The sequence below is a fragment of the Passer montanus genome, unplaced genomic scaffold (genome assembly GCF_014805655.1).
Source record: "Passer montanus isolate IOZ18808 unplaced genomic scaffold, ASM1480565v1 scaffold10, whole genome shotgun sequence".
Taxonomy (NCBI): Eukaryota; Metazoa; Chordata; class Aves; order Passeriformes; family Passeridae; genus Passer; species Passer montanus.
This window is the reverse complement of record NW_024356505.1, coordinates 25,377,043-25,402,166: the sequence shown is the minus strand read 5'-3', so window position 1 is coordinate 25,402,166 and position 25,124 is coordinate 25,377,043. Positions and strand designations below refer to the sequence as shown.

The 25,124-nt window shown below is 37.4% G+C and overlaps 1 protein-coding gene across 1 annotated transcript in view; it reads right to left on the bottom strand.

The window, feature by feature from the left end:
- Positions 1-25,124, bottom strand: part of PLXDC2 (plexin domain containing 2) — a 251,777-nt gene that overhangs the window by 128,268 nt on the left and 98,385 nt on the right. Inside the window, exon 2 of the mRNA XM_039709905.1 lies at positions 9,043-9,254. Coding sequence (XP_039565839.1) covers positions 9,043-9,254 — 212 coding nt within the window. The remainder of the gene's footprint in view (positions 1-9,042; positions 9,255-25,124) is intronic.

Below are 25,124 nucleotides of genomic sequence, written 5' to 3'. Positions count from 1 at the left end.
GCGTGACAACTCTTTACTAACCTACCCAAATTCCTCTGTGCAAACTCAGTAATGTATTCACCCTCACGCCCTGCTCCAACCAACTATGCACAATTTGCTGAGTGCTGTTAAATTAGCTGAGGCTGTTCACTTTGCATGGATAGAAATGAATAGAAAGGCAATAATCTTCTGCCTTTTGCATGACCAAACTGATACAAGTCTCCTCTCTTGAGGACACTCCAGGTGAACATGGTGAAGAGAGTCAGAAAGGAAGCATCTGAGAAAGGAGACCTCCCCAGCCTTCACAGCCACACTAATATTCAGCTTCACAAGTTGAATCTATTTTCAGCAAACCCCGCAAGCAAGTGCTGAGGCATGTATGACTGAAATAATTAATTCAGAAAGTACAAGGTCTCTTGATTCTGCTCATAGCTCTTTTCAGTCACGAGTTCTGCTGTCCTGGAATATGCTTTAGGAAGTTGGAGATGGAGGATATGGAAAAGTAAAATATTATCATTAAGAAAATTCAAAGGCAGATGCTATTAAATTCTGAATTTCCCGTCTCCTTCCTTGCTATTCTCATCAATGTGTTAAATTAAATGCCTTTTGTGCCAATGTAGCCAAGCATGGGGAAATGAACTCAGGATTAAAGCAGTGTTCTCTTATTTAAGGATGGGGAAGCTAGTTTTTAATTCCTTTCCTTCCCTGTCCTCTCCTCCCAAGCTTAAAGGAAATAGAGAATGAATCTTTCCTCCAGCTTTTTCTCTTTTCAGCTACACCAGAGTTATTAGCAGAACCATCACTTGAGTTTAGCTTGAGAATATTGGAAACGCAAACAGGCTTATTGCTACAACAGTTTTTAAAGAATTGGTAATGCATTAAGCCCAGCTGAACATTGCAGCAAGACCCAGTAAAAGTGTTAAGATGACCTTGATATTAGTAAGCAATCAGTATATTTAAAAGCAAAAGATATATGAGGCGTTTGCCTAGTTTACCATTTTGAAACAGAAAGTCTGGAAAAAAATAAGACAGTGATATTTCAGTCTGCTGGCTGCCTAGAAAGTGTGACACCACTGGTAAAAAACTCTGCAGGAAATAGTGAGTAAATTAATGATTATTCCAGATTCAGTTTCTAATTGCAGGTGGCATACTTTTTGGTGTAATTTAGCAATAGCAAAGAATTAGGACATTTCATGTATGATCTGTGCTGTTTTTCAGAACTTTCTTGCTCTTCTTTATAATGATTAAAAAGATATCAATTAAATTCTAAATTTAGCAGTAATTTCCAGTTTGTATATATTTCAGTTTGTATTGGGATGTCACATGAAGAGAAAGTTCAAAAACTTCCCTAAGATCATGTGAAAAGGAAACATAGTATTTTTCCCTTGACTCAGTTTGAAAAATGTATATTTGAGTTTTGTGAAAATAAATTACAGTATCTGTATCCAAAGTAACATACTAATTTTCTAAAATAAACCCTTGAAAATTGAGAATAAAAGCATTTCAAAATAACAATAACAACCTTTGCAAAAAAACATAAATTGAAATACAGCACAAAATTTCTATACACCTTCGCCTTCAATTACTATATCAGCTATATAATTTAACAAAACTTTAGCTCTTCTACAACAAAAATATGACATCCAAACATGATGCTAAATGGAAAACAAAAGATATATTCACAATGGTTTCAGTGCAGCGGCACTGTTTCAGCATATCCCAAGATCGATCCTCCAATACATCCTTAGTGTCCACTGTAACTTTCAAGCTCCCAAATATGAAAACAATAACATATTTAACTTAATCTAGTAAATGGATACCAAAAAAACCCACAGGAACAGCTGGACTTTCTTAAATCAAACATCTTCATATGACTGGGAACTGACTGGGAAAGAGAATTGGACTTGATGATCCTTGTGGATCCCCTTCAACTCAGGATATTCTATGATTCTGTCTGTGTGATGCCCAGTAAGCAGAGGGGACCCAGAGCAAACAATGGCAATTCCCCATTTTCCCTAGGGTCCAGTAATCTGCCCTTCAGAAACTCCCTTTGTGTTTAATAACCCGTGACAAATTTGTGTATTCCAAGAATTTGCCTCATTCTGAGTTTTGCAATCCACAACACTCAGTGCCAATGAGCTTCAGAGCTTTTGCAGTTTTGTGATGTGCAGTAGAAAGGAATCATATGGGACATTTGTTTAATCCTCTAGGACATTAAGGAAACACCAGGGATGTGAACAGCACATATTCCAGCAGAGACTTCTGGACTTAAGTTATGCTGGCTTAAAGGCTGCAAGACATCTGTGTTAGAGGTACAACTGACGTGGCCCAAGGGCAACACAAGACAGGGCCTGAAATGGCTGAAAATCTGATCCAATGCCATCTTCAACTGTAAAACCATGTATTTTAGTCACAGTTGTTTTAGCCCTGGAAGTTCCAGGTCTACACACTAGGTAACTGAAGTTTGAGCAAAAATTGTGAAAAATATTTGCACGCCTACTGGAAGAGCCCAGATTTTTCCTCCTTCTCTTGAATGAGTCATAGACCAGAAATCACACAAAAACCAAAAATCACATGATGTAGTAATTATTAACTGTGAACAAGAAATAATTATACATGCCTAAAAGTGAAATAAGAGTGAATATAAGTTTCGTTATGATAACGATTTTGCAAATAGACCTGAAAAACTTCAGCCATGTAATTAAATCAATTAAAGTGTATTTCTTGACTTAGAACTTTAAATTAACCTTAACCAAAATCTAATGTTTCCCTTGTTTCAGTCAAGAGCTAAATATTATTTGAGCTTGATAATATAGTCTAGAATCTATTCCTAAAATGAAGCCACATCACAAAGTAGGTATCAAAAATAATACTGATTGTTGCTTCAGATTTTTATTTAGTTTTTCCCCCCAAACTGACTTTTGTAAATACAAATTTCATAACAGAAGTATTGTTCTTTTGTTCTCTAAAGAAACAGCCAATTCTTGTTTTGCAAAGCTTCATTCCTCCTCATTTATATGTTAAATTCTTCAAATGAAACCTAAAATCTGGTTAAACTTTTGTACTGAATATGCGCTACTTTGATATTTCATAATCTGCATTAAAATGTGACTATGCACTAAGGAAAGAATTGTGTCCTAGTGGTTGAGGAATGACTAGCATCCCTGATATTATTAAACTAGACGTCTGTACAAGAAATTTTGCCCATGGAATTAACTTGCACTATTGAGGATCACTGACAGGGGAAGGAAGATACAAATGCTATTTAAGATAAATATTTGAACCATAAATTTAAAAGGTAAGTAAGCAGACAAGTTTACACAGGCAATCAAAGGCTCTGAAAATTGCAAGTCAGAAAACAAGTTTAGAAGTAAAGGGGGACACTCTCTTAGCTTAGGGTGAGGAAAAAGAACAGAAGTAACTTGGAGGGACTAGGGTTTCAGAATACAGTGTTATTAACAATTTCTAAGTCCTCCAAATGCAACTGGCATTAAAGCATTGGGATGGGAAGAAAAAAAAAATAAAGGCAGGAACAAAACAGGGGTAGGCTTGGCCAAACTGACAGCTCACTATGACACCATAATACTCTTTAGTTTTAAGGCTTCTCTTTCACATGGACAAGTCTTTCTACTTTTAATACAGTGCATTAGAGAAGTAATCACAAATTGCCTTATCTTTTGTCCAGCTGAGGGAAATTTAATCTCAACCATTTATTTTCTTCCTTGCTCAGACTTGCAGTGGGGACACAGCAATGGGTATGCTGACACTGCTGTCAGTAGCTGAGAGTAATGGCTCTCAAATCCCAAGGGCTGTAAAATTCAATCCCTTCTGTTGTTTTTGCCAGTCAGAATCAGACATCTTTACTTCCATGAGTGACTGGGACTGATAAAGGAGAAGCACTCTTTTGGGCAGAAACTCTGGATCAGAATGCAAAATCCAGCAAAAGACTTTTTTTTTTTTTATCAGTAGGAAACCCACAAGTGTTGTTTCAATAGGGGCAAGATGCTTTTCAGGTATAAACTACAGGTGCTGCTAAAATTTACATTTCAAACAACATCTAGAGAAAGTAAAAAAAGGACAAAAAAACAAAGGGTGACCAGCTGGCAACAATCCTATTTTAGTTAAAAGCAATACACAGTAGGAGATATCAGTGACATTCACAGGAACAAATTAATTACTTCAACACAGAAAAAAAATTGCACTGAAATAGCCTCAATTTTCTATGCTTGCAAGTAGTATGTTAGGTGGGGTGGAGAAAATGAGATACAGCTGAGTTTGGTTTGATTTAGCGTGTTGGTCTTTGCTCAGAACTGAATCTTCTGTCATACAGCAGCAATCATTCATTCTGTTCTAAGACTTTATATGAAAAATTATGTTTTTCCTCACATTTTTGCTGGTGCAAAGCAATAAAACTTTACTGCACTCAGCCCAAGCTTGACTATGATTTAATCTATTATTTTATTGCTGGATTTATTTTTGGTATTTGAAGTTTGTGAAAGACTATTGTTTTGATGTAGTATCTCTATACAGTGGCAACAAACTTGAAAGTAATTCACATGATCTAAAGTTATTCTGCAAAGTTTTTCACCTTCTGCTCATGCTAGTGCAAGCTATATATCAGACACTTCTCCAGTTCAATTTCTCTGTATTTTTCTTGCCACTGTTTTACCCAGCACTGGTGTGACTGCAATCACAAGAAAGATCTGTGATAAAGAGACGAAAGCTATACATATAGAGGGAGATTCTGTTCTGAATGGAGCTACACATAGCCAAAAATCATAGGAAACCACTTGAAAAATTATGCACATTTTAAATTATGGAAAAATTGTCATGCAACATTTGTGCAATGCACAATTGTGTATTAATGCATTAGTTGTATATTATTGAATTACTAAACCTTTTCCAGTTCTCAGTAGCCAGACCTGCATTAGCAAGCACTACGACAAAAAAGGAATGCATTTGTGGATCCTTCAGTGATGAATACTGGGGAAGCAGCATCCAGAGGAGATTAATTTCAGAGATCAGCTTCTTCCTCAGTAATGCAAAAAAGAAACAGGCAGCAAGAACCTCTGATAGCCACTTTCATTATCTGTATAGCCACAGGCCTTTGAGAATTAATAGAACAACTGGTCACATCACCACCATGAAGCTGAGTTTATTTTAACAGTATTAATACTAATCTACTTAATAAAAATGAGTGATTATGGAGCATAGTTTTATTTTACAAGAATATATGCAGAAACATAGTATATTCATCTTATTTTTCTCCTTGCTTGAAAGCAGACATGCCAAACTACGCATATTCAGGGAGATGTATTTTCACACTCACTGCTTTTACAAGGACTTACAGTGTTTGCAGCAACAAATTCCACCTGACACACTGCATTTCCGAAGCTTTATTTACCATAAGTAAAAGGCACTTCTAAATGTCTTGAGCCCAATAAAAAAAAGCCATATATTAAACAAGCAAAAACCCAAAACAACCTTGACCCTCAAAACAGGAGAAAAAGGAAAGCTAGGCTTTAAATCATGATATTGTGAAATCCCAGAAATTTGAGAAACAAACTTTCTAGAAAGAAGAATTCTGACTGTCCCAAAGTTATTCCAGGCAGGCTTTAATATTTGGCTTTGTGACTCTTGAGAAGAAATATGGCTTAGCCATAGATGCTTCTGTCTTCAATGGAGACCTTCTGAAATTCTCATTTGCCATGAAGCCAAGAAGACAGACAACTTGTTGCAGTGCATCACCAGAACCCTGTATTTTGGGGCTGCCCCTTACAGTTGGTTTAGATGGCTGACAGCATCTTGCTTTACCTGTCCAAGGCTACCTGCTTTGGGGATTTCTCTCAGACTAACATTTGCACTCATTGTATAAGATCTCATTCTTATGCCACTATTTTATCCCTCTTCAGAGCTTTCCCTCTTTAGCTGTTTGATATAATGGGAATGAAAACGTAATAAGTCTCATAGAATACGACCCTCCTCGGCCTTTGAGCTCTAGAATACCAATTGCAAATAAAGCAAATGGGACTAACCTCCATCTTGGGAGGCCTTTTGGATTTGCAACATTACAGTCTCTAATTGGCACGCCATAATAATCCTTCTAAAATAGGAGGAGTACTTTCAAGATAGTAGTACCATTTTAAGAGAGTTATATATTAATTTTACCCTATAACTTATAGTTCGCTATCAGGGTTCCTGTCTGGCATGCAGCAAAAACTTGTTTATGTCCTTTTCTTTCGGCAACATCCATCCTTGTGGGTTTGTGCCACCACAACATTCCTCTTCTCTAGCAACACAATGGGACTTGGAGGTCTTTTCTACTCCTTCCCCAGGCTCTGCTCTTTTCTGAAAGCCCAGCACATCAAATGGTTGTAACCACTGCTTCTTCTAGTCTCTGCAATTTAGTTCAAGACCAGTTCAAGAGAACAGTTTACCTTAAAAAAGTCACATGAATGTGTATACCATTTTGTACGAGTCCTTTCCTGAATCACAGTGCCAAACAAATGCAGGAGACAAAACAGAGATGTGAAGAGACACCTGGGCTCCCTGGTGTCTACACTGCTCCATTTTTTGGACCAGAGAGGTTGCACCCTAAAGAGAATCTCACCATTATCATCTTCCCCATGCATAGGAGAAGGTCCACCCTGACTACTGGAAAGGTGTGATGAACCACTCTACAGTGCACTTGCATGAAGAGCTTTAGAAGATCTGCACTTCATGCACTCACTCAGCTGATGTTAAAATAACCTCCACATCAGGGCTGATGGGGGATCCAGTGAAGTTACAGAACAATTCCAGTAACTCCAATGGGAAAATATTAATCAAAAGTGTTGTTATCTTAAAATAAACAGCAATTAAGGAACTAAGCTGCACTCCACACAGGTTTGATTTTATCACTTTTTACCTTATGACTATATGGATTGATAACTCAAGTAATATTTAATTTTAAATAGTGTCCAGAAATTTCTGCCTACTGCCTTTCTTCCTTGGCTGTTTTTGTGGGTTTTGTTTGTTTTATTTATTTTGTTTTGGTTCTGTTGTTGTTTTTTCTGCCAAAAAAAAAAAAAAGAATGGATAGAAGTGAGAGAGAAAGGGTTTGGGTTTATAAAGCTGGAGAGAAAATCAACTCATCATTATAAAGGACAGCGAATACTATCAAGTGAAAACTTGTTCATCACTGTCAGTCTTCATATAAAAGAAGTCTGCATTTGCATGGTAAGCCTACAAAACACTTTAGAGAAAAAGTATCTGTAAAGGAGGGATGTCATCATCCTGTAGCATCACTAAATGTAAGTGGCAGTTAATGCTTATTCTCTGGATTTTCTTTAGCAAACACTGCAATGTGCACAGAGCAAGGATTTAAAATAATCAATAAGCTCTCCAGCACTGCTGCTAAGCTGCCAAACTGCAGAAGACTGCAACATATGGATTCTTCCTCTGTGGATTTCTGTTGTATACTCTACCTCGTCTATAAGGCCAGGCATCAAGGGGTTTTTTGTGAGATGCCCGTGTGTTGTAGTGGGGATTTTTCAACAGAATCCGATAATGTGTAAAACCACAACTCCGTTATCTTATTGTGCTGAAAAGACCTTAGGAAAAAAGAGGTTTGCAACAAAACACAAAACCTGAATTCAATAAACTTTTCAGGTTAAGACACTGTAAAGACATTAATCTGCCAGGAAAGTTGTTCCTGGAAAAATACCATTCTATGTACATCCATTTGCAAGCATTCATCTTTTTCCCCAGGTCTTGCTATACATAAGTGTTAGAGGGGGACATCTGACCATTTTGCTTCATAAGAGCTTGGAACCCAACTGAATAGAAACACTGCACAGGGATATACAGGGTAAGCCATGGAAAGATCAGCTACTGAAATTCCCTGTACCTGACACAGCTTGCACTTTACCTGCTAAAATAACTAGAAGTAAGACTGATCTGTGTTGTAGCCCAAAATAATTGCTACAAATATGGGCCGATGGGGATTACATGAGGCAAAAAAGGAAGTAAAAACATCAACATGAAATTCAAAACTACAATTTACCAACCAGTGACTTTCATGTTAGTACAAGAGGAAATGTAATTACTGCTGTGCAAACCGGGAACCTTAAAAAACAAGCACAAAACACCTCTTTGAAAGCACTATTTTTTTGCTCATGCAGTTGAGATTTCATTGTCTCTACAGATGGGTTTTATATTGCATTGTGTTTTTTTATTGTGTAAATAACAACCCAAAATCTGAAATCTGCATTTTTTTTTTCTCTGAGAGTGAGCTTGGAACTGAAAAAAATCCTAACACTGTTGTTTTGGAAGCAGATTATAAGGACTGAAGATGTTAAATGTAGTTTATTCCAAGCTGCATTTTATTGAAAAACAGGATGTAGATTTTATTAACAGGAAACCCCCAAATTCAATATTTAAAAAACCACCACCACCACAACAACAAAAGAACCAAAGAAAACAGGACAGAGAGCTATCTGGCAGCTAAACAAGAAATTAGATGTTGAATGACACTATAAAACAGAGGGAAAATGTCCCTAGGCTTCACAGAGATGGACTCGATCCATCTTATTCTTTGGAAGACCAAAAATCAAATAGTATGCAATTTTCTTCAATCACCAACCTGAATTTTCTTCCAATTTCTCATTTCTTTAGGGTCTTTTCCCCTTTGTGCCTGGATATCACACTCCAGAAAAATCAGGCAAGGTCTTGCAAATTGAGATGTTTACAGCAACTTCAAAAAAATTTCAATTTTATTCTGTTTTTATACTACTTCCTTTTCTAGTTTTCCAGCAAGAACTGCTAAAACATGGGACTTCCCTTAACTGTTTTCCAGCAAAAAAGGAACCATCCTCAAGCGACTATCTTCAAAAGTCATAAAGGACAGGCTGCAGCCTCAGGACAAGAGGAAACTCCAGCTTCCATGTCCTGATAGGTTCACAAATACAAAGAGCAGAGGTTCTCCTCTCCATAAGTGTTTGAATACCCTGAAGGAAATGTCCTAATTTTTCACATATCCCCAGTCAAAGACAAAAAAATGAATTAGATGAAATTAATAGCTACCTCAATCTGTGTAGTATTGTCATGTCCCTCTTCAAGCAGCAGGTCTGTGAAACCCCCTGGCTCCAAGGAATCCTGCCCCATGCTTGCTCTGTTGGTGTCCACTGATTTGAGGGACTCTGAGTGCCTTCTCCACCTGTGGCTACTTACAAATGAATCCACCTCCACATTTTCCTCCACTCGAGGGAAGCTCTGAACAACTTCATAAAACACACCTGTTTGACAAGAAAAGAAAGGCAAAGCAAGACAATGTAGTAAGTGAACAGAACACTGGTTTGCTAATCATAATTGAAAATAAATTATAAATTATAAATTAAAATAAATCATAATTGAAATTGAAAATAATTGTATAAAGCTTTTGAACACTCCATAAAATAGCCATTTGTATCCCTGATAAAGATTTCATGGCAATGTAAGTGTTTAAAATAACTATTATACTTTTACAAAATTCAGGTATTTTGGACTAAGTTTTGTAGACTCATCTAAACATCCTAACTGTTTATTTCTCTGCATGTTTTCTGTCTGGGAAAAGCTTTTCCTGTAACATTTTTAACTTTAATACATGTTTACCCATAGCTGACACTTTTCAAAATAGAATAAGTCTAAAAAAATATTTTAATCACCTAAGAAAACAAATGTAGAAGAGACAGAGAAACTCTTGTACAGACTCAGGTTTTCCTACGGATTTTACGTCAAAAGAGCTTGGAAGCCATGGTGAAAGGCAAATAAATATTATGAAAGATGTGAAATTCTCATAAACAGCTGTTCCAGTTCATAAATAAAGCTGTCTTGCTGTATACGTGATAAACATGAATGATGTGTGAAGTCTGCAGACACCCACTATATCTTCTGCAAGGGGTGAGCAGTTGGGTGGTGTGTTTAACATATTACTTTTGGACATTTTCATGCTCATTTGCAACTTTTTCATACTAGTAAAACTATCAGCAAAACAAACCTATAAAACTATCAGCAGACAAAACCATTAACTCTTCAGAAGTTTTCATTTTGCCCAATACAAAACCCTATTAAAGTATTTTTCTGTTAATTTATTTTTGTTACCACCATTAAGAGAGAGTGAAGTAAGTTTGCATAAGTTTGCACTAAAAATCAGATATGCCTTTCATATTGCCTTTGTGTCTAAAAGGAGAAGTAGAGGGGTGCTCTGTGCTTTTGATGGGCCAGGAAGAAGGTGATTTGGTCCAAAAAAGAGAAAAAAACAGACCTCTCAAAAGGAGTGGTAAAGGAAAATGCTGAAAGGATAGACCACTAAACAATTATGTGCAGAAATACTTCCATTGCTTTTTTTAACAGAACCTTCTGAACAAAAGATGGTACCACTTCCAAGATCCTTAATAAGCAACACACATGTTGTCAAAGTGCAGAAGAGATGAACAAATAGAAAATTAGCTATCAAAGGTTTAAAAAAGTGAGGTTTTCCTGCATCACAGCAGCTACGGGTGTAGGAGCCATGGGTGTAAAAACATGTGTCAGACATTGTTCTTGGCAGACCAGAAAGTCTTACAACACAGAAATAGTATCTAATACACTTTAGGCTCTATGTGGTTCCATTTTTCTATCAAACTCTCCCGAATCTATTAAACTTATTTCGTAAGTTATTTGATCAGTTTTCAACTAAGCTGAAATTATGTGTGATGAAGGTCCTTGGTCAGCTAGACAAATCAGAATTTCATTGATATGCAAAACAAGCAATCTCAGGCCATATCTTTCCTCAGACCCCAAGAAATCAGACTTATTTCCTTTTAATAGGTGGCTTTTTGAAGCCTGTTTCCTTGCATTTCTTAAAAGCCTTAGAACATTGACTTCATCAAATTGCTACTGTGCTCCCTATTTTATCAGACAGTCAGCAGCCTGATGCAGAGGGACAGCTCAGCAGGTGAACTAACTTATTCCTCCACATTCCTTATCACAATTTATTCAAAGCAGCCCTCCCTGCTTCAGCTTGCAGCCTTCACCGTGCTGTTATGGGGATCAGGAAGCTGTGGGACATGGCAAACTGCTCAGAGCCGTGGGCAGGCAGGGCTCCCTGCCCATGGCCGCAGTGTCCGGGGCTGGCTCCAGGGAGACAGTGTTTGTCCCCTGCTGCCACCAAGGCTGGGGCATCCCCACCAAGGCTGGGGATACCACGGTGCCTTCTGCAAGCCCTGGGAGCATCACACACCTACAAACAGGGCGCCCAGGCCACAGCACCTCAGCTACATCTGCACGACCCCTTTCCCTTCCTCTGAAGCACCTGTAATACGTAATTAAGAATAGTTCATGCTTATGTGGAATATACAAGAAATGTATGAGATATAAGTCATGATGTTCGAAAGAAATATTCTTAAAGGATTTTAAGTTCACACACCGGAGCTGGGAGGCTGCCTCACGCGATTGCAAAACCACAGATGGCAGTGGAGAGAGGTCTAATTGACAACCCAAAAGATGTGGCTCCAGAGGAGATGGGCTCTTACTCAGGAAGAGTCCAGGAAACACCCAAGTGATAAATACTCGATAATTATCTACGACTGAGCTAGCAAGGGTCGTTAGGAACTTGCACCCCAAGGCCAGGTTCCCGTAACCCAACATCAGCATTCACCTCTTGCCAGGAACTGCTTTGTCCAGCCCAAGGCAGAGAAAGAAGACAACATGAATATGTGAAACTATGAAAAGAAAAGGAGTGACTCTGCCCCAGGCTGTCAAACTGTACAAAAACTGCCCGGACCAGACATCCTTGGTGAACAGAGGGGATCCAGTGTGATAGAGGTTGGATCAGTGTTCACCCAGCATCGATCCCGGGCTCAGCGCTGTCCCTTTGATTGTGGCTATTGGAGATCGTATCTTGGTCATGAAATAAAATCTATCTTTATTAATTATTAATTATTAATTTGGCTTTATAGATTATTACCTCTAACACACCTTTCCTGCCTGGTCTTGGTGGCTCAAAACCCACACTCAGAGTAAGCCAAAAATAGCATTTCACCCCCATTTTGCCGTCCCACTCCAGGCTACTCTTTTCATGGCTATCATACATGCTTGACGAGTTGAGGCAATCACCTAAATTAGCAAACAGAATATGTGAAATTTAGGGAGGGTTTTAAATCCCATTCACCTCAAGTTGAGACTAATTTGTAGAGAAAATCAATTACACCTCGTTCTCCCACATCCTGAATAGAAATGAATGAAGTTTCTAACCTTTAAGGTGTTTGTAACATAAACTGTTTTTTAAAATTATGATATATATATATAATGATGGTGAGAAGGAAAGAAGTGTATTGGGGTATTTCCACTGGCTTGGAAATTCTACACAATTTTCTCCATATTTTCTTTTATGGTATAATTGCATCATGGTATCTGCAAAATTTGGCTTGCCCATTCCCATTACAGAGATTTTCCATGTCATAACTACACAATTTTTACCCCCTCGTAAATTTTTAATTACATGATTTTTCTCTTTGAAACATAAAAATGTTCTAAAAAAGACTCTTTCTGCCATTACACTGATAAACTTTTTTTTTACAGGTACAAGCTATACTAACTTAAGGAAGCTTTAGAATCTATTACTCTTTAGAACTCTATTCAGAATGCATGATATCCTTCTAAATTGAATAGTAGCAAGAATTAAATGCAGGAAGTGATAACTATTCAGTTTAAAACTAATCGTTGGAGATTTTTTCACTGTAAAATCTGTAAAACACTGTTTTAAATAGACTAGTTTACTGTCCTGGACTGGCAGTGTGAGGATACTTGGCTACAATGTGAGATAAAATCTGGATGTGATTTCAAGGAATAAATAAAGAAACATACTGTGTGATTCCTCCTTCATTGAACCTTTTCCTTAAAATACTGGGGATAGAGAGGGGTGATGAGCTTTGCTGGACCAGATCTGCTCCAGAATATTCTCTTTGTTTATCTCAGCAGATCTCTAATGCTGAGAAAATGACAAACATTTTTGAAATAAGCTGAACTGGATGTTTTACTTTTATGCAAATAAAATTTATATAAATTTTCAGATAATGGATAAATAGACTATCCTTGAGTTCTAAAAGGAGGTATCCCATAAGAAAAAGCATTCAGAGACCTAAAATTCCAACCCTTTACAAGTTAGAATTCTTTAATGTTTCTGGTTGAAATCTCTGTGTAGCTAAAAAAACAAAGTCACATAAAATACATTTTAGAGGAAATGTACTGAAGTATTATAGTCTTATCTTTTAGGTCTTGGAGCTCTTGCTTTAATTAACACTGAAGGAGAACATGTCATTCACATCAATTGAAAAGAAGCCAAATGCTGTAATGTCTGATTTATAATAAAATCACAATATTGGCAGGCACAGATGCGTAGCAACTTGTTCAACTTGCAAAACTTGGCTCTAAAAACTTGGCTCTTACAGATCAGAAATGCTGGGCTATACAACAAAGATTTGCTGAAAGGGAAGAAGACACCCAAATGTGGTGGGGACATGGGTTCTCTGCTTTGCTGAACCTGGCCCCCCAAAAAAAAGGGAGAAATTCTAACCAAGCAGGCCCAAAATGCAACAGCTGAACCTGACAACTAAGACAGCTCTGATTTTGCAAGGAAATCTGGTCTGCATAAAGCTTTATTTATAAGGAAGAAACAACAAATTTTTTTTTTTAATGGGTGGCAATGGAACCAAAGGAGAAAGAAACCTTCTTTGGGGAAAAAAAAAAAAAAGAAAAAAAAAAGGCAAATACATTAATCTTCTTCCATAAATTCAACTAGTTTTGGGTTTTTCCCACCCTTTTCCAAAAGTTCAAACAAAGTTTTGTGGAGTGTTTCAGCACATCAGAATTTCAGAATTGCATTTCTGAAATGTGTGTGTTATTTCCTGATTGCGCACATTTAAGCCAACTCTGCAATTTGACTAATTTCATAAATGCACCATAATCAGCAAGATTTTTTTTGAAAGACTAGAAATACTCATACTAAAACCTGCATTCAGAAGATTGCTTGTGAGATACATGATCAACTTTCTAAATATGCCACAGCCCAAATGCCAGCAAAATCAAGTATCAAATACACAATTTTTTTCATCAAGGGACAGAAAATCCCATGCTATTATTTTAGCTTAAGTAACTTTCTATAGTCTGTCTTATGAGTCTTTATTTCTGTTATGACCCTTTCAGTAAGGGTGAGAAACCAAAAGTGTTGATGAAAGATATGAATAATAGTCCCATGAAGTTATAGACTCTTTCCAAACATAAATGTGCCTTTAAAGGATTCTCCAGGTACAGGGCTTATGTATTAAATGACAATTATCACAGCAGAAATCAGACATATGTCACAAAGAAAGGAAAATTTCTAGTTTAAATTAACTCTGCCTATGAACACCTCAACAAGTCTCAAAATAGAGACTTTCTTTTTCATCTGTACCTGATTCATAGGCCTAGGACCAATTCCATCTTTCTGACCTTAATTTAGGAAAGATAGATAAGCTAGACTTTCAGTATGTCCTTGACAATGATACATTTCTTAATAAATTTTAAAATAACACGATTTGTAAAATCTATCCCACACTGATAATTAGCACACAAATAGCTGTGTCAGTTTGGGTCATGATTTGGGTCAAACAACAAAAGACCAGATCCTCATAGTTTCTTTTTAAAGCTTGTCTGAGACTAACAGAAGTGTAGTAATATGTGGTAAAATAATGCATAGCATGATCCTATTTTTCCCAACTAGGGTTGAGAATTTATGAGGCCTGCAAAGAGAATCAAAGGTCAACGATGATAAACTCTGAATGATGGAAGACGATGATCACTGTACTGCTGTTGAATTGTTTGCTCAGAACAAAAAAATAATGTCTAAAATAATAACACTAGCTCAAGGTACGTTTTCCTTGCAATTACATAATAAGTAGCAAATAAGACTCATGTCTAATACAGAATCAGTATCAATAATAGGTATTATGGCAGGGAAATAACATAACTGGTAATTTCCTTCCACATCCATTTTATCAACCATATGAACTCAGATCTTCCCCTTCACAACTGCTTTCTATTCAATAATTATTTTTCACCATTACAAGTGGTCCCAAAGAGAATATTACCACACTTCCAGAACTTTATCTTTGTCACAAATGCAACTGCATGCTGGCTGAGGTTTTGCAGTGTATTGGGGTGTTTTGTTTTTTGGTTTGGTTTTTTCAGAATTTTCATTGTTTGTTTTAATTGACTGATTTACTTTCACTTTGTAATTATTTATGTAATCATACAGGTTTGTATAAGTAAAGTCAAGATCTGGGTCCACTGGTAACAATGCTGTTAGTTTGATTAGCCTACATCAACACTGAGGAAATATTGCTAAATTCCAGCTTCACTCGTATTCTCCAGCAATATAAGCACAGTAATTTGCACACTGAATTTACAAGCAATCTGATTTTGGCTTTATAATTTCTTATAAATTTGTTTTGCTATTCCTTTTGTCAGTTTCTCCTGGGGACCAAGATTTACATTTATTGCTAACTGGATACATGCAGAACCAAAAAAATACAACTTATGTCTCAAAGAAGGCTTGCAGTCTTGAAGATCCTGGATAGTAAGAGGAGGGAGAGATTTTTGTTGGTGCACAGTAATACCAGTGATCGCCAAAAACCTAGCTAGTATCAAGATTTTGAAGCTATTTTAGTAAAAAGATGATTTAAAATGGAAAAAAAAAGTGGTTAATTTTTTTTTCAGACATATTCTAGAAGAATTTAAGTTGCTTTCACAACTGAGTTAGAAGAAGGGTCTAGGGAAGGCTGATCGTAACAAGAGGAAGGCATAAAACATTTCACACCTACTAGGTGCTTATGCACTTACAAATCTTATGCATGTCTGCATCCCACACTTGCAGACCCTTTTTGTATTATTTTTGGAATGATAAAAACACAATTATTATAAAGCTAACAATGTGGAGTGTAATCCTTTATTTCAGCTCTCCACTTTTGGAGACAGGAAGACAAAATCACCTTGAAAAGAAAGATAATGAAGTTGGAATTGATTCTGGTTTAGTTTTTCCTTACAAAATAAAAGAAAAAGAAAAAGAAAAGAAGCTCTAATAGACTTAGATGCCCAACCATGGCAAATACAATTTGAGTACTATTCACTTAATCTTTGCACCCTCTACTAATATGTTCAATATCCACCTCTCCAGTAGCACTTGTAATAATTACCAGTAGTGCAGACCCCCAGCTGTACATAGATGAATATTTAGCACATACTAAGCTTCCAAAAGGAAGTATATCTGTAATGTTCTTCTGTAGCTGGAGCACAACTCACACTTTTAATAATTTTATTTTCTTGGGCATGATCAACTACAGCATAGAACAGGAAGTCGTTAAGACATTTTAAATATTTTGGTGTTTTCTGATTAACTTGTAGCAATAATGTCAAAATGTTAATTCACATGTAGTTTATGTATTTTCTGTTCAAACTTCCCTATAGCACAAACCCTTGCTAAAGTACAGAATTATTTATTTAAAAAGCAGTAAAAAGTAAAGAATTCAACAAAAAAATGCCCTGCCAAGAGAAATGGAGATCTTTCTATAATATTCTATTTATATGCAAATTCTTGCTTTTCCAAACTCGATTCAAAGGTTTGCCAGAGAATACTAATACCAACTGTACCTTATTTAAACACATTGTAAAGAAGTTTTTGGTTTTTTTCCTGGCCAGTAACTGGATTACAGTATGATTTCTGGTATTGGACAGTAGCATTAGAGCTGTCTCCAATGCATCCACTTCACTGTTCCAACTTGAAGGCATCTTTCTTTTTCCTGAAAGATCTAACAAACCTAGGCACTAGAAGAACCCAAGGATGTGAGAGAAAAGCATACAAAAAATGAACTAGGTATTCACACTTTGACCTGCAGCATATGTCTGGAACTCATTTTGCATGACTTGTTGAGAAAGAAGACAGCAAATAACTGGGATGTAAGACCCTGTGCTAGCTTGGCTAATTATGATCTTCTGAGCAGATAGTGCCAAATGCAACTTTGGTAGAAGGGTTATCTTTGGTTTTAGCCTGAGGAAAAGCCAAAGGCTAAGGCAGAAGGAAGCCCATTGCTCAAAAAATGGATTAGCACAGACAGCACACACAGTGTCTCTGCACAGCAGAGTGCAGAGGAAAAGAGCAGTGATTGCAGGGACACTGCTCTGGCCAAGACACCACAGGCCTGTCACTCACTGCTGCTGCAGCAGCACCAGAGGGTAATTGGCTCCCTGGGTAGCCCTGTCAGACTGACTTTGAATCAGGCACAAGGATCAATCATTCACCCCAAAGGCAGCCAGGCAGGATTGGGTAGCTGAAGCAAAGAGATGCAGCTGGACAGCAGGGCTCACACACCAAAGCAGTGGAGCTGCCCATACGTACAGGTACAGGCAACGCCACCTCAGGGGCACAGGGTAAAGTCTGAGCAACCTGGCACACTGGAAATAAAAGAAAAAAGATGGACAATGGCATAATGCCTCATCAGGTACAGCAGACACTGATGGCACACAGATGAAGGATTTCCTCTCTTTCCTAGTCAGTGGTGCCCAACAGACTGAAACCACCCTCGGTAAGTTTGTCGCAAACAAGGGCAAACTCCTAATCCTCTTACTATCTCCAAACAGACTTATTAATGAGTTTGTGGCAGTGGGCCAAAATACAGCCTAACATACAGAGTGACACTTCTGAGAACTCAACATGTCCTGGACACTTCAAAGAAAGGCAGATCATGCAATGCAACCCCAGCATGATTTAAATATGACACATTTCTCTCCCTGCATCCTCAGTCCCCTCTGTCCCCATCACAGGAGGGGAAAGGAAGTGGTTTGCAGTAGTAGATGTTTCACAGAACTCAGGATTTGGAAAACTGGAAAATGAACAAGCCAGAAATGTGTAGCAGAGAATGTAATAATAATCTAATGTTATAAAAGCTGAAGAAAAAAAACTGAATTATTTTTCTTCCAGTAGAGCGGCAAAGACAATTTTTTGAAGACGGGAAAATTAAAATTTACAGCAGTTTATGGAGACATAACTTGGACTTCTTTTCAGCTCAAGATCACAAATTGATTTCCATCGGAGCCGTAAATCTAAACCCCTTCACTTTCATTATGGATCAAACAAGGAAACTAATATCTTCTTTCATTTTCTGCACACAAAGTCTTCCTAGACAAACAATGATTCAGGATTAAGAAAGATTAATCCAGCTACAAGTAAACAGATTGATCATTTGTAGAATTAATGAATTCATGTAATAAACAGTAAAGGCTTAGTGCCAGAACTCACTACACTGTGGTGTCAAGATGTTTTTCATGAAATTTCCTGCAAAAAATAAAATAAGTAAATTGTCATGTTCAAACACAGAGTTGCTTCAAGGGTCAGGAGAAGTAAAGGTGGTCTCACTGGGCTTATATGGTATGGTTACATGCTTAGGCTAGCAATGATTGAAAAATACATTAAATGGTAGTACTTTAGAACTCTTAGGATATCTTTCCCTGATTTTCATGCCTTTATAGATACACTCACTGAATTATGCTTATGTTTTTTTGTGATGCTTTTTTTTTTTTTTTTTTTTTTTTTTTTTTTTGTGGAGATGAGATGGTCAAGAAATTAAAATGGTATTTAATTAAAAATTTTTTTGAAGCTTATTTCAAGGTCTCTTCACCCTCAACTTGAAATTGCTGTTCAACTTAAATTTCTCTCTATATTTAACGAGTTTCCTAATTTCTGCATATTTTGTTCCAAAAATAATTGAAAAAACTCTAAAAAAGAAGACCTATTTCCTTCTATTTTCACTCACATGCATGAAGTAAGTGTTTTAAGGACTTCTGACAACATAGTAGGGATTCTAAATAATAAGGGATCCAATCTGGCCCAGTGCAGTACCACAGATATGGTCCTGTAAGAGCCGTCACTAAAGAAGTCAGAACTTTTCAAATTGTGACGAAGCATAAGAGAAACCTAAGTAATCACAGTAATATATATAGTGTAGAGATGGATTCTCTTAAAGAAACTAAATGTATGCTTTGAAAGAGCATTTTACTTATATTTTTTAGTATTTTTTCATAATAGCTCACTGAATGCCTCTCTTTTGCAATCTGTAAGATGCAGATAATGAAACTAACTTTCTCTCTTAACCATGGTCTGTGTTACTGATGAAAAGCACTAGGTAATAGCTATGTACTATTTTATTACTGAAAGGCCATTGCTTATTTCTTCCAGTCTCTTTCTTGGCAAAGTATTTTCTGTCTTGTCTAATGAAGATTAAATTTGTCACTGAAATCACAATGGATCTAAATGCCTTAAGCTTTTTAATTTTTTTATTTTCTGGAGAAATTATCATTTTAGCTTCAGCCAAAATCAGCTAAAATCCTAGATCAGGATATATGCTGGAGAAAAACATCATGTTTCTAGCACACTAATGGGAGGAAATTAGAGCAGAGATTGTTTTTAAGCTCTGGCACAAAATCTGTCTTGTTAGACTTGATGTGAGACCAAAAAAAAAAAAAAATCATAGATTATGGAGTAATTGTTGTAGAAATGTGTTTAGAGTCAAAGAACAGCTGTATTAAAACCATCAGAAATCAGAGGCATAAAAATACAAATTAAGCCCATTTGAGATATGAATGATAGAAAGACATTCTTTGTTTGGGAGAAAAGAAATAAACCCTTTGAAAACTGGCAGAGATACTGCAGAAACAGAAGATAAAATACTGCATCAATCTTAAAACTTGTCAAAGCAATGAAATTATCCAGAAAATGTTGAACTGGACTGCCCTATACATGGAGTATTGAATATTGCCTTTGTTTTCTCCCAAAAGGCAGACGAGCTGGTACTGTGGATGTGCAGCTCTGGGGAGAGAGGTGCAGGAAGGGCATGTTTTCACAGTTTTTAACTGATGAACTGGACTGGAACGACTCAACTCCTATAAAGACATTTCAGAATTTACAGATAAAACCTGGAGTTTTTTAATGCATGTTACATTTGACACTGTTTATGTGCACTCCCACCATACCAAAGTAAAATTAGGGAACTGCATTGCTGTTAGTATACACAAGTTACAAGGAACTTAGGTATTTGGATAGACATATTATGGGAAAAGATTGAATAAATGTGGTTTTTTACTTCTGTAATAAATACCTTCCAATTCAACCACAACATTTCCAGAAAAAAAACCATTATCAGCTTTGCAGCGCTCCTGCTGGGGTGGGTTTGTTAGCATGCTGTGGACATACACTTCATCTGTGATTTTTTTTTTTTAAAGGAGGCAGAAATGGATACTGCCATTACTGTTACAAAGCACATGGTATTTTGGAAGCTGTGCAGGGATGAGCCAGCTTAAATGACATCAGTCTACACTTTATGAAGGGACGGATTTGCAACTCTCTGCTGTGCCAGTGCTTTTCTGAGTGGAAGATAGGACATTATGTAATGTGTGAAGATCATTACACGTTAATCATCATATGAAAAATATGTTATTTTAGTTTTCAGAGGGTAAAAAAATAGACATGGCACATGGAACAAGAGAGTTCAGTATATTCCTTAAAAATACAAATCTGCTGAAATGCTTAGGAGGAGCTTATTTTCAAAATGAAGCTGAGCTTAAAGTAACTCAGACCTGATAGACTCAGTGATTGGATGCATGCAACCACTGCCTAGTGCCCACAGAGAGCTGAAGGAATGACTGTGAGGAAAAGACCTTCTTCACAAGATGGTTGGTTTTCTGCTCGGGTAATCACTCAAGTGGAGAGCATTTATACTTTATTGAACCACTCACTCAAACTGTTGCTCAGGTTCTTTATTTTCACTGGCTAGGAGGCAAATTCAAATGAGAAAAGAGAAAAATATCATTAAGTAAGAGAGAAACTAAAGTGTTTCATAAGTTTTTTAGATAAAATGATATTTCAGTGTTTAATTACCAAACGAAGACAAGAGTATCCATGTACAGAATGAGTTGGTAAAAAAAGTCAAAATTTGGCCTATTTTGTTCTGTCTGTAAAATATACTTGAAAAATCACCTGTGTTTCTTCTCATTCTATTCACCACAGATTTTTTTCCTAAGAAGCACACAATAATGCTGTCTCAGTGTGCTATTTCTTTTCTCTTTCCAAAGGAAGAATAGTGCCAACAGTCAGCTATGATTCCCCATACCCTGTCCTTGAAATTCAGTGACAGAAAAGCACTAGCCAGATGCACAGAAAGGCATCTTTTAGAGCAGTCTTATATTTCTTTGTCACATCATCTTGCTGCCAAGGTTTTAACCCACATCCTGGCTGACAGCCCATCCAGGGCCAGAGCAGCCAGGTTTGCAGACCAGCTCTTCACATCTTGCAGCAGGAAACTGATTCAAAACCAGCTCAACTGCATTCAGTATTGTGAAAGATTTGCCTGATTCCTGGAAGTTAATATAACTCTAGAAAGCATACTTAATTTTCTCAAGGACAATTTGGTTTTGTTTCCAATTAGCTCAATGCTAATTTAGGGCACAAACTCTCATTCTGTACCACAGGTATTCACACTGTCAAAGCACTTGCAACTCATGCAAGTCCCAAGCTGGTGAACTTTAATGGGACTTTAACAGCTCTTAAAACTGCCCATGTTCTATTGGCCTGTCAGTTCCACTCCAATGAGGAGTTAATTTTAAATTAATCTGTCTTCTTGCTGAATGCTGCTTTCCTCAACACATACATCTCATTTATTCAAGCAGAGAAACAGCTCAGTCACTACAGATGTATCATTCCATGTCTGAATTATAGAGGGATAAATTACCAGTTCCTGGATATCTAGGTATCTTGGCCAACCGACTCCTGGGCTTGCACAGGCTGGCTGTCCTTTTGCAGTATGTCCCACAGAACCATCATTTCCAAATCCACTACCATTAACAGGCCTAGTTTACAGTACTTTCTCTTCAGATAACTGTAAGGTCAAGGCTATCTAGTGCTAAAGGATGCAGTCAGGCTCAGTCAGTAAAGACTGGCATCCCCACCCACCAAAAAGCTGGCTTGGCCACCTCTCTTACATGCCTGAGCTGCTCCCTTGATGCTGCTTTCCAGTTTTGAAAAGCATATGCCCACTGTGACAGAACTGTCTCCTGAAATTCACAGTAAACTTGTCTTAAATCAGGGATAGTTACAGTCCTCATAGATTTTATAAACCGTCTGTCCTGTCCTCTCTCTTTTGTTTCAATTAATCTTCATTATTGTCCAGAAAAACTTCAAAAGCAGGACACCTTGCTAGGAGATGGAAAACCTCCCCCAGGGTAAAGGTAACCTTGAACTCTCTGCCTCACTTCCCTGCAGAGTGCATAACCATCAGGATATCATGAAAGCACAAGACACCAGTACTTGGGCTCAGAAGACAAGTTGGGAGCTTCTCTCATTGACAAAGACCAGCAGCACTCTCAGAAGTGCATTGCACATGCTGGAGCCCAAGAGACAGGTCTCTTTCTGCAAACCTTAAGAGCAGTTAAGTTAATCCCCAGAAGCAGGATTTCAGGCACACAATGGACATTGCTTATTTTTGTTTTTAATTTTCAGGCCAATCCCAGATCCACAGATGAGTGTTTGGGATGGCAAAATAAGTGATAACAGTAAGCAGCTCATACAAGGCTTTAACTTTGCTTAAGAATTACAAAACTACAAATTTGCCATGAAAACACAGTTTGTAAGTGCTGAAGTCCTTCATTACATTCACAACCTTAAACAAATTTGGGAGGAAGTGTTTGTTAAACACTAACCAGTGTTGACAGCAAATGTCTGCTTGCTTCAAAGACTAAAACCAGTTTTTCAGCCCCTGTATCACACACTTGCCAATCATGTGGAAATTTCTCATAGTTTGGTGCATTTTGGGCACATTGTTTGGCTCTAAATGAGCCCACAAACCCACTGACACATCCCTGAACCAGAGCCTTCCAAAGATTTGTTATTTAACTGAACTTTATTGCATAACTCACAGTGGATATTTTCCCTCTTTTCTGCTAATGGTAAACCATAACCTCACAACTTCTTGTGCCCCAAATGAACCTCCATTTCTGCCTGGTTATACCAAAAGCAGCAGATTTTCCACACTGCATAATGTAGGCATCCCTTCACATGATTTAGTTAAGCTGTTTCTAAGCATCTGTCCAGTATAATCTATTTGTAAAAAAGTATGAAGCATATATCACTTTTTACCTGCTCTTGGAGGAGAAAAGTAATAAAAGACAGCACATTCAGCCTCCTCCTCTCATATAAATGCAGTAAGAAGGGAAAAGCAACAACTTACTTTATTACTCCCATCAGTTTTGCTGAAGTAAGGAGACTGAAAGCTGTGGGAGAAAACTTTCTGTGTCAATATACATACTCTCCACAGGAAGCACAGTCTCATCAATATATTGCTTTTTGCCTTCAGCTATAAATATCAGTGATTTCACATACACCAGCTCATACAATTTCTTTTAGATCTGTAATGCACTCAACCAGGGGCAAACTGAATCTTGTTTTTTTAAAAAAATAATTATGGTTTGTTTGGCTTTTTTCCCCTACATGTGCATGTGACCCCACTCCTCACTGTGTGCCTTCCTCCCTCCTCCCTGCAGGGTACAAAAACCCAGACTGACATTCCTTCTGATGTCCTCAGACTCCAAACCAACTCTCTCCCCATACAACCAAAGTTGTCTTTCCCATAGCTTGGATGACAGGCTTTAATGGAGTGTTTACCATCCAGTGCCCTGACAGGTCAATCCCACCAGGAACCAGTCTAGGCTGGGAATTCTTCCTTTTATAGCTTTACTCAGGTTTTATTCTGCCACCAGTCCAGTTATTTAGCACCTTCCAGCCTTATTGTGATCATCTCCTTTTCCACAGCTGCCTGGTCTCTCCAAATCAGCCGGTGCTCTCCCAGGAAGAGCAAAGACGCCACAAAGACAAACAAAAGTTGCATCACTTTTGTTTAGCCCTGTTTCAGGAACGAGGAGCAGAGCAGGGAGGAAAAGGTGATGTTGCATGCAGAGACTGTCTCACAGCCTCGGCCATAGAATTTGGCCTTACTTGCCTGCTACCTCTTCCCAGCCTTATTGTCTGAAATCAGATGTTATCCTCTCCAGTGGCCTGTCAGAGGAAGATAAAACAGCAGAGGGGAGAGTAAATTGCATGGAGTTCTGCAGTCAGAAAATCACTTCTCTGAAAAGCGATGTGACAAGCCTGAACTCTATTTTGCTATCATATATTTTCTCAGTATCACAGAAGGAATGTTTTTCTTGTTTAAAAAGTTTAAAATTAAGACCTTTTTTATCTGAAATTAATATCAGATATTTGTTACATTATAAGTGCATAGAAACAACACTGGGCTTATGTCACACTGTTCAAGGCTGTGGACAAAGAACTTGCATTTTTTAATCTACAGAACAGTCTATATGCATCCTATGTTCTGTTACTTATTGTTCCATGAATATATGGGACATAAATAATGAAGAAAATCACTTAGTCAAGGCAGTGACAAAATAGCAAAGTGGTTTGCATGTACATAGGGAAGGAATGAAATGACTGTGCATGTAGAGTCAGTGGGATGTCTAAATCTGAAGAAAAAAGCAAAAGATGATTTTATATAGATGATATCTAATACACAGCAGCACCATAAAACTGCTAGTCATGGGCTCTCTTGCTTCTCTTAGAAAACTCAGACATTAGAAAATTCAGAAAAAGAATTCTAATATTATTCTACTGCAAGCTACATCATATAACCAATAAATTGGCATCTTTAAATCTCACAAAGTGATCTAGAAGCCATACATTTAACATTATAGTTAATAGGAGCACTTGCTGGTGCTCTGCAGAGAGCTGATTAGTCACAGCACACAGTTTCCTTTAGTTTTCAGCTATTAAACAACACTTAGAAAGTCAAACTCATATTAAATGTTTATCTGATATTTCTTGTTCCACGTAAGTAATTGCTGCAAATGCCACAGGAATACTATGCTGCTGCAAGAAAGAGGATGCAATGGTGAACAGGTTGGGAAGTAAGACCATGAGGCAACATCTGAGTTGAAACAAGAGTTTGTGAACCCTTTGGCCAGGATTGCTCAACATGACTGAGAATTTCAAATTTTGCAGATGCCTGACTGTA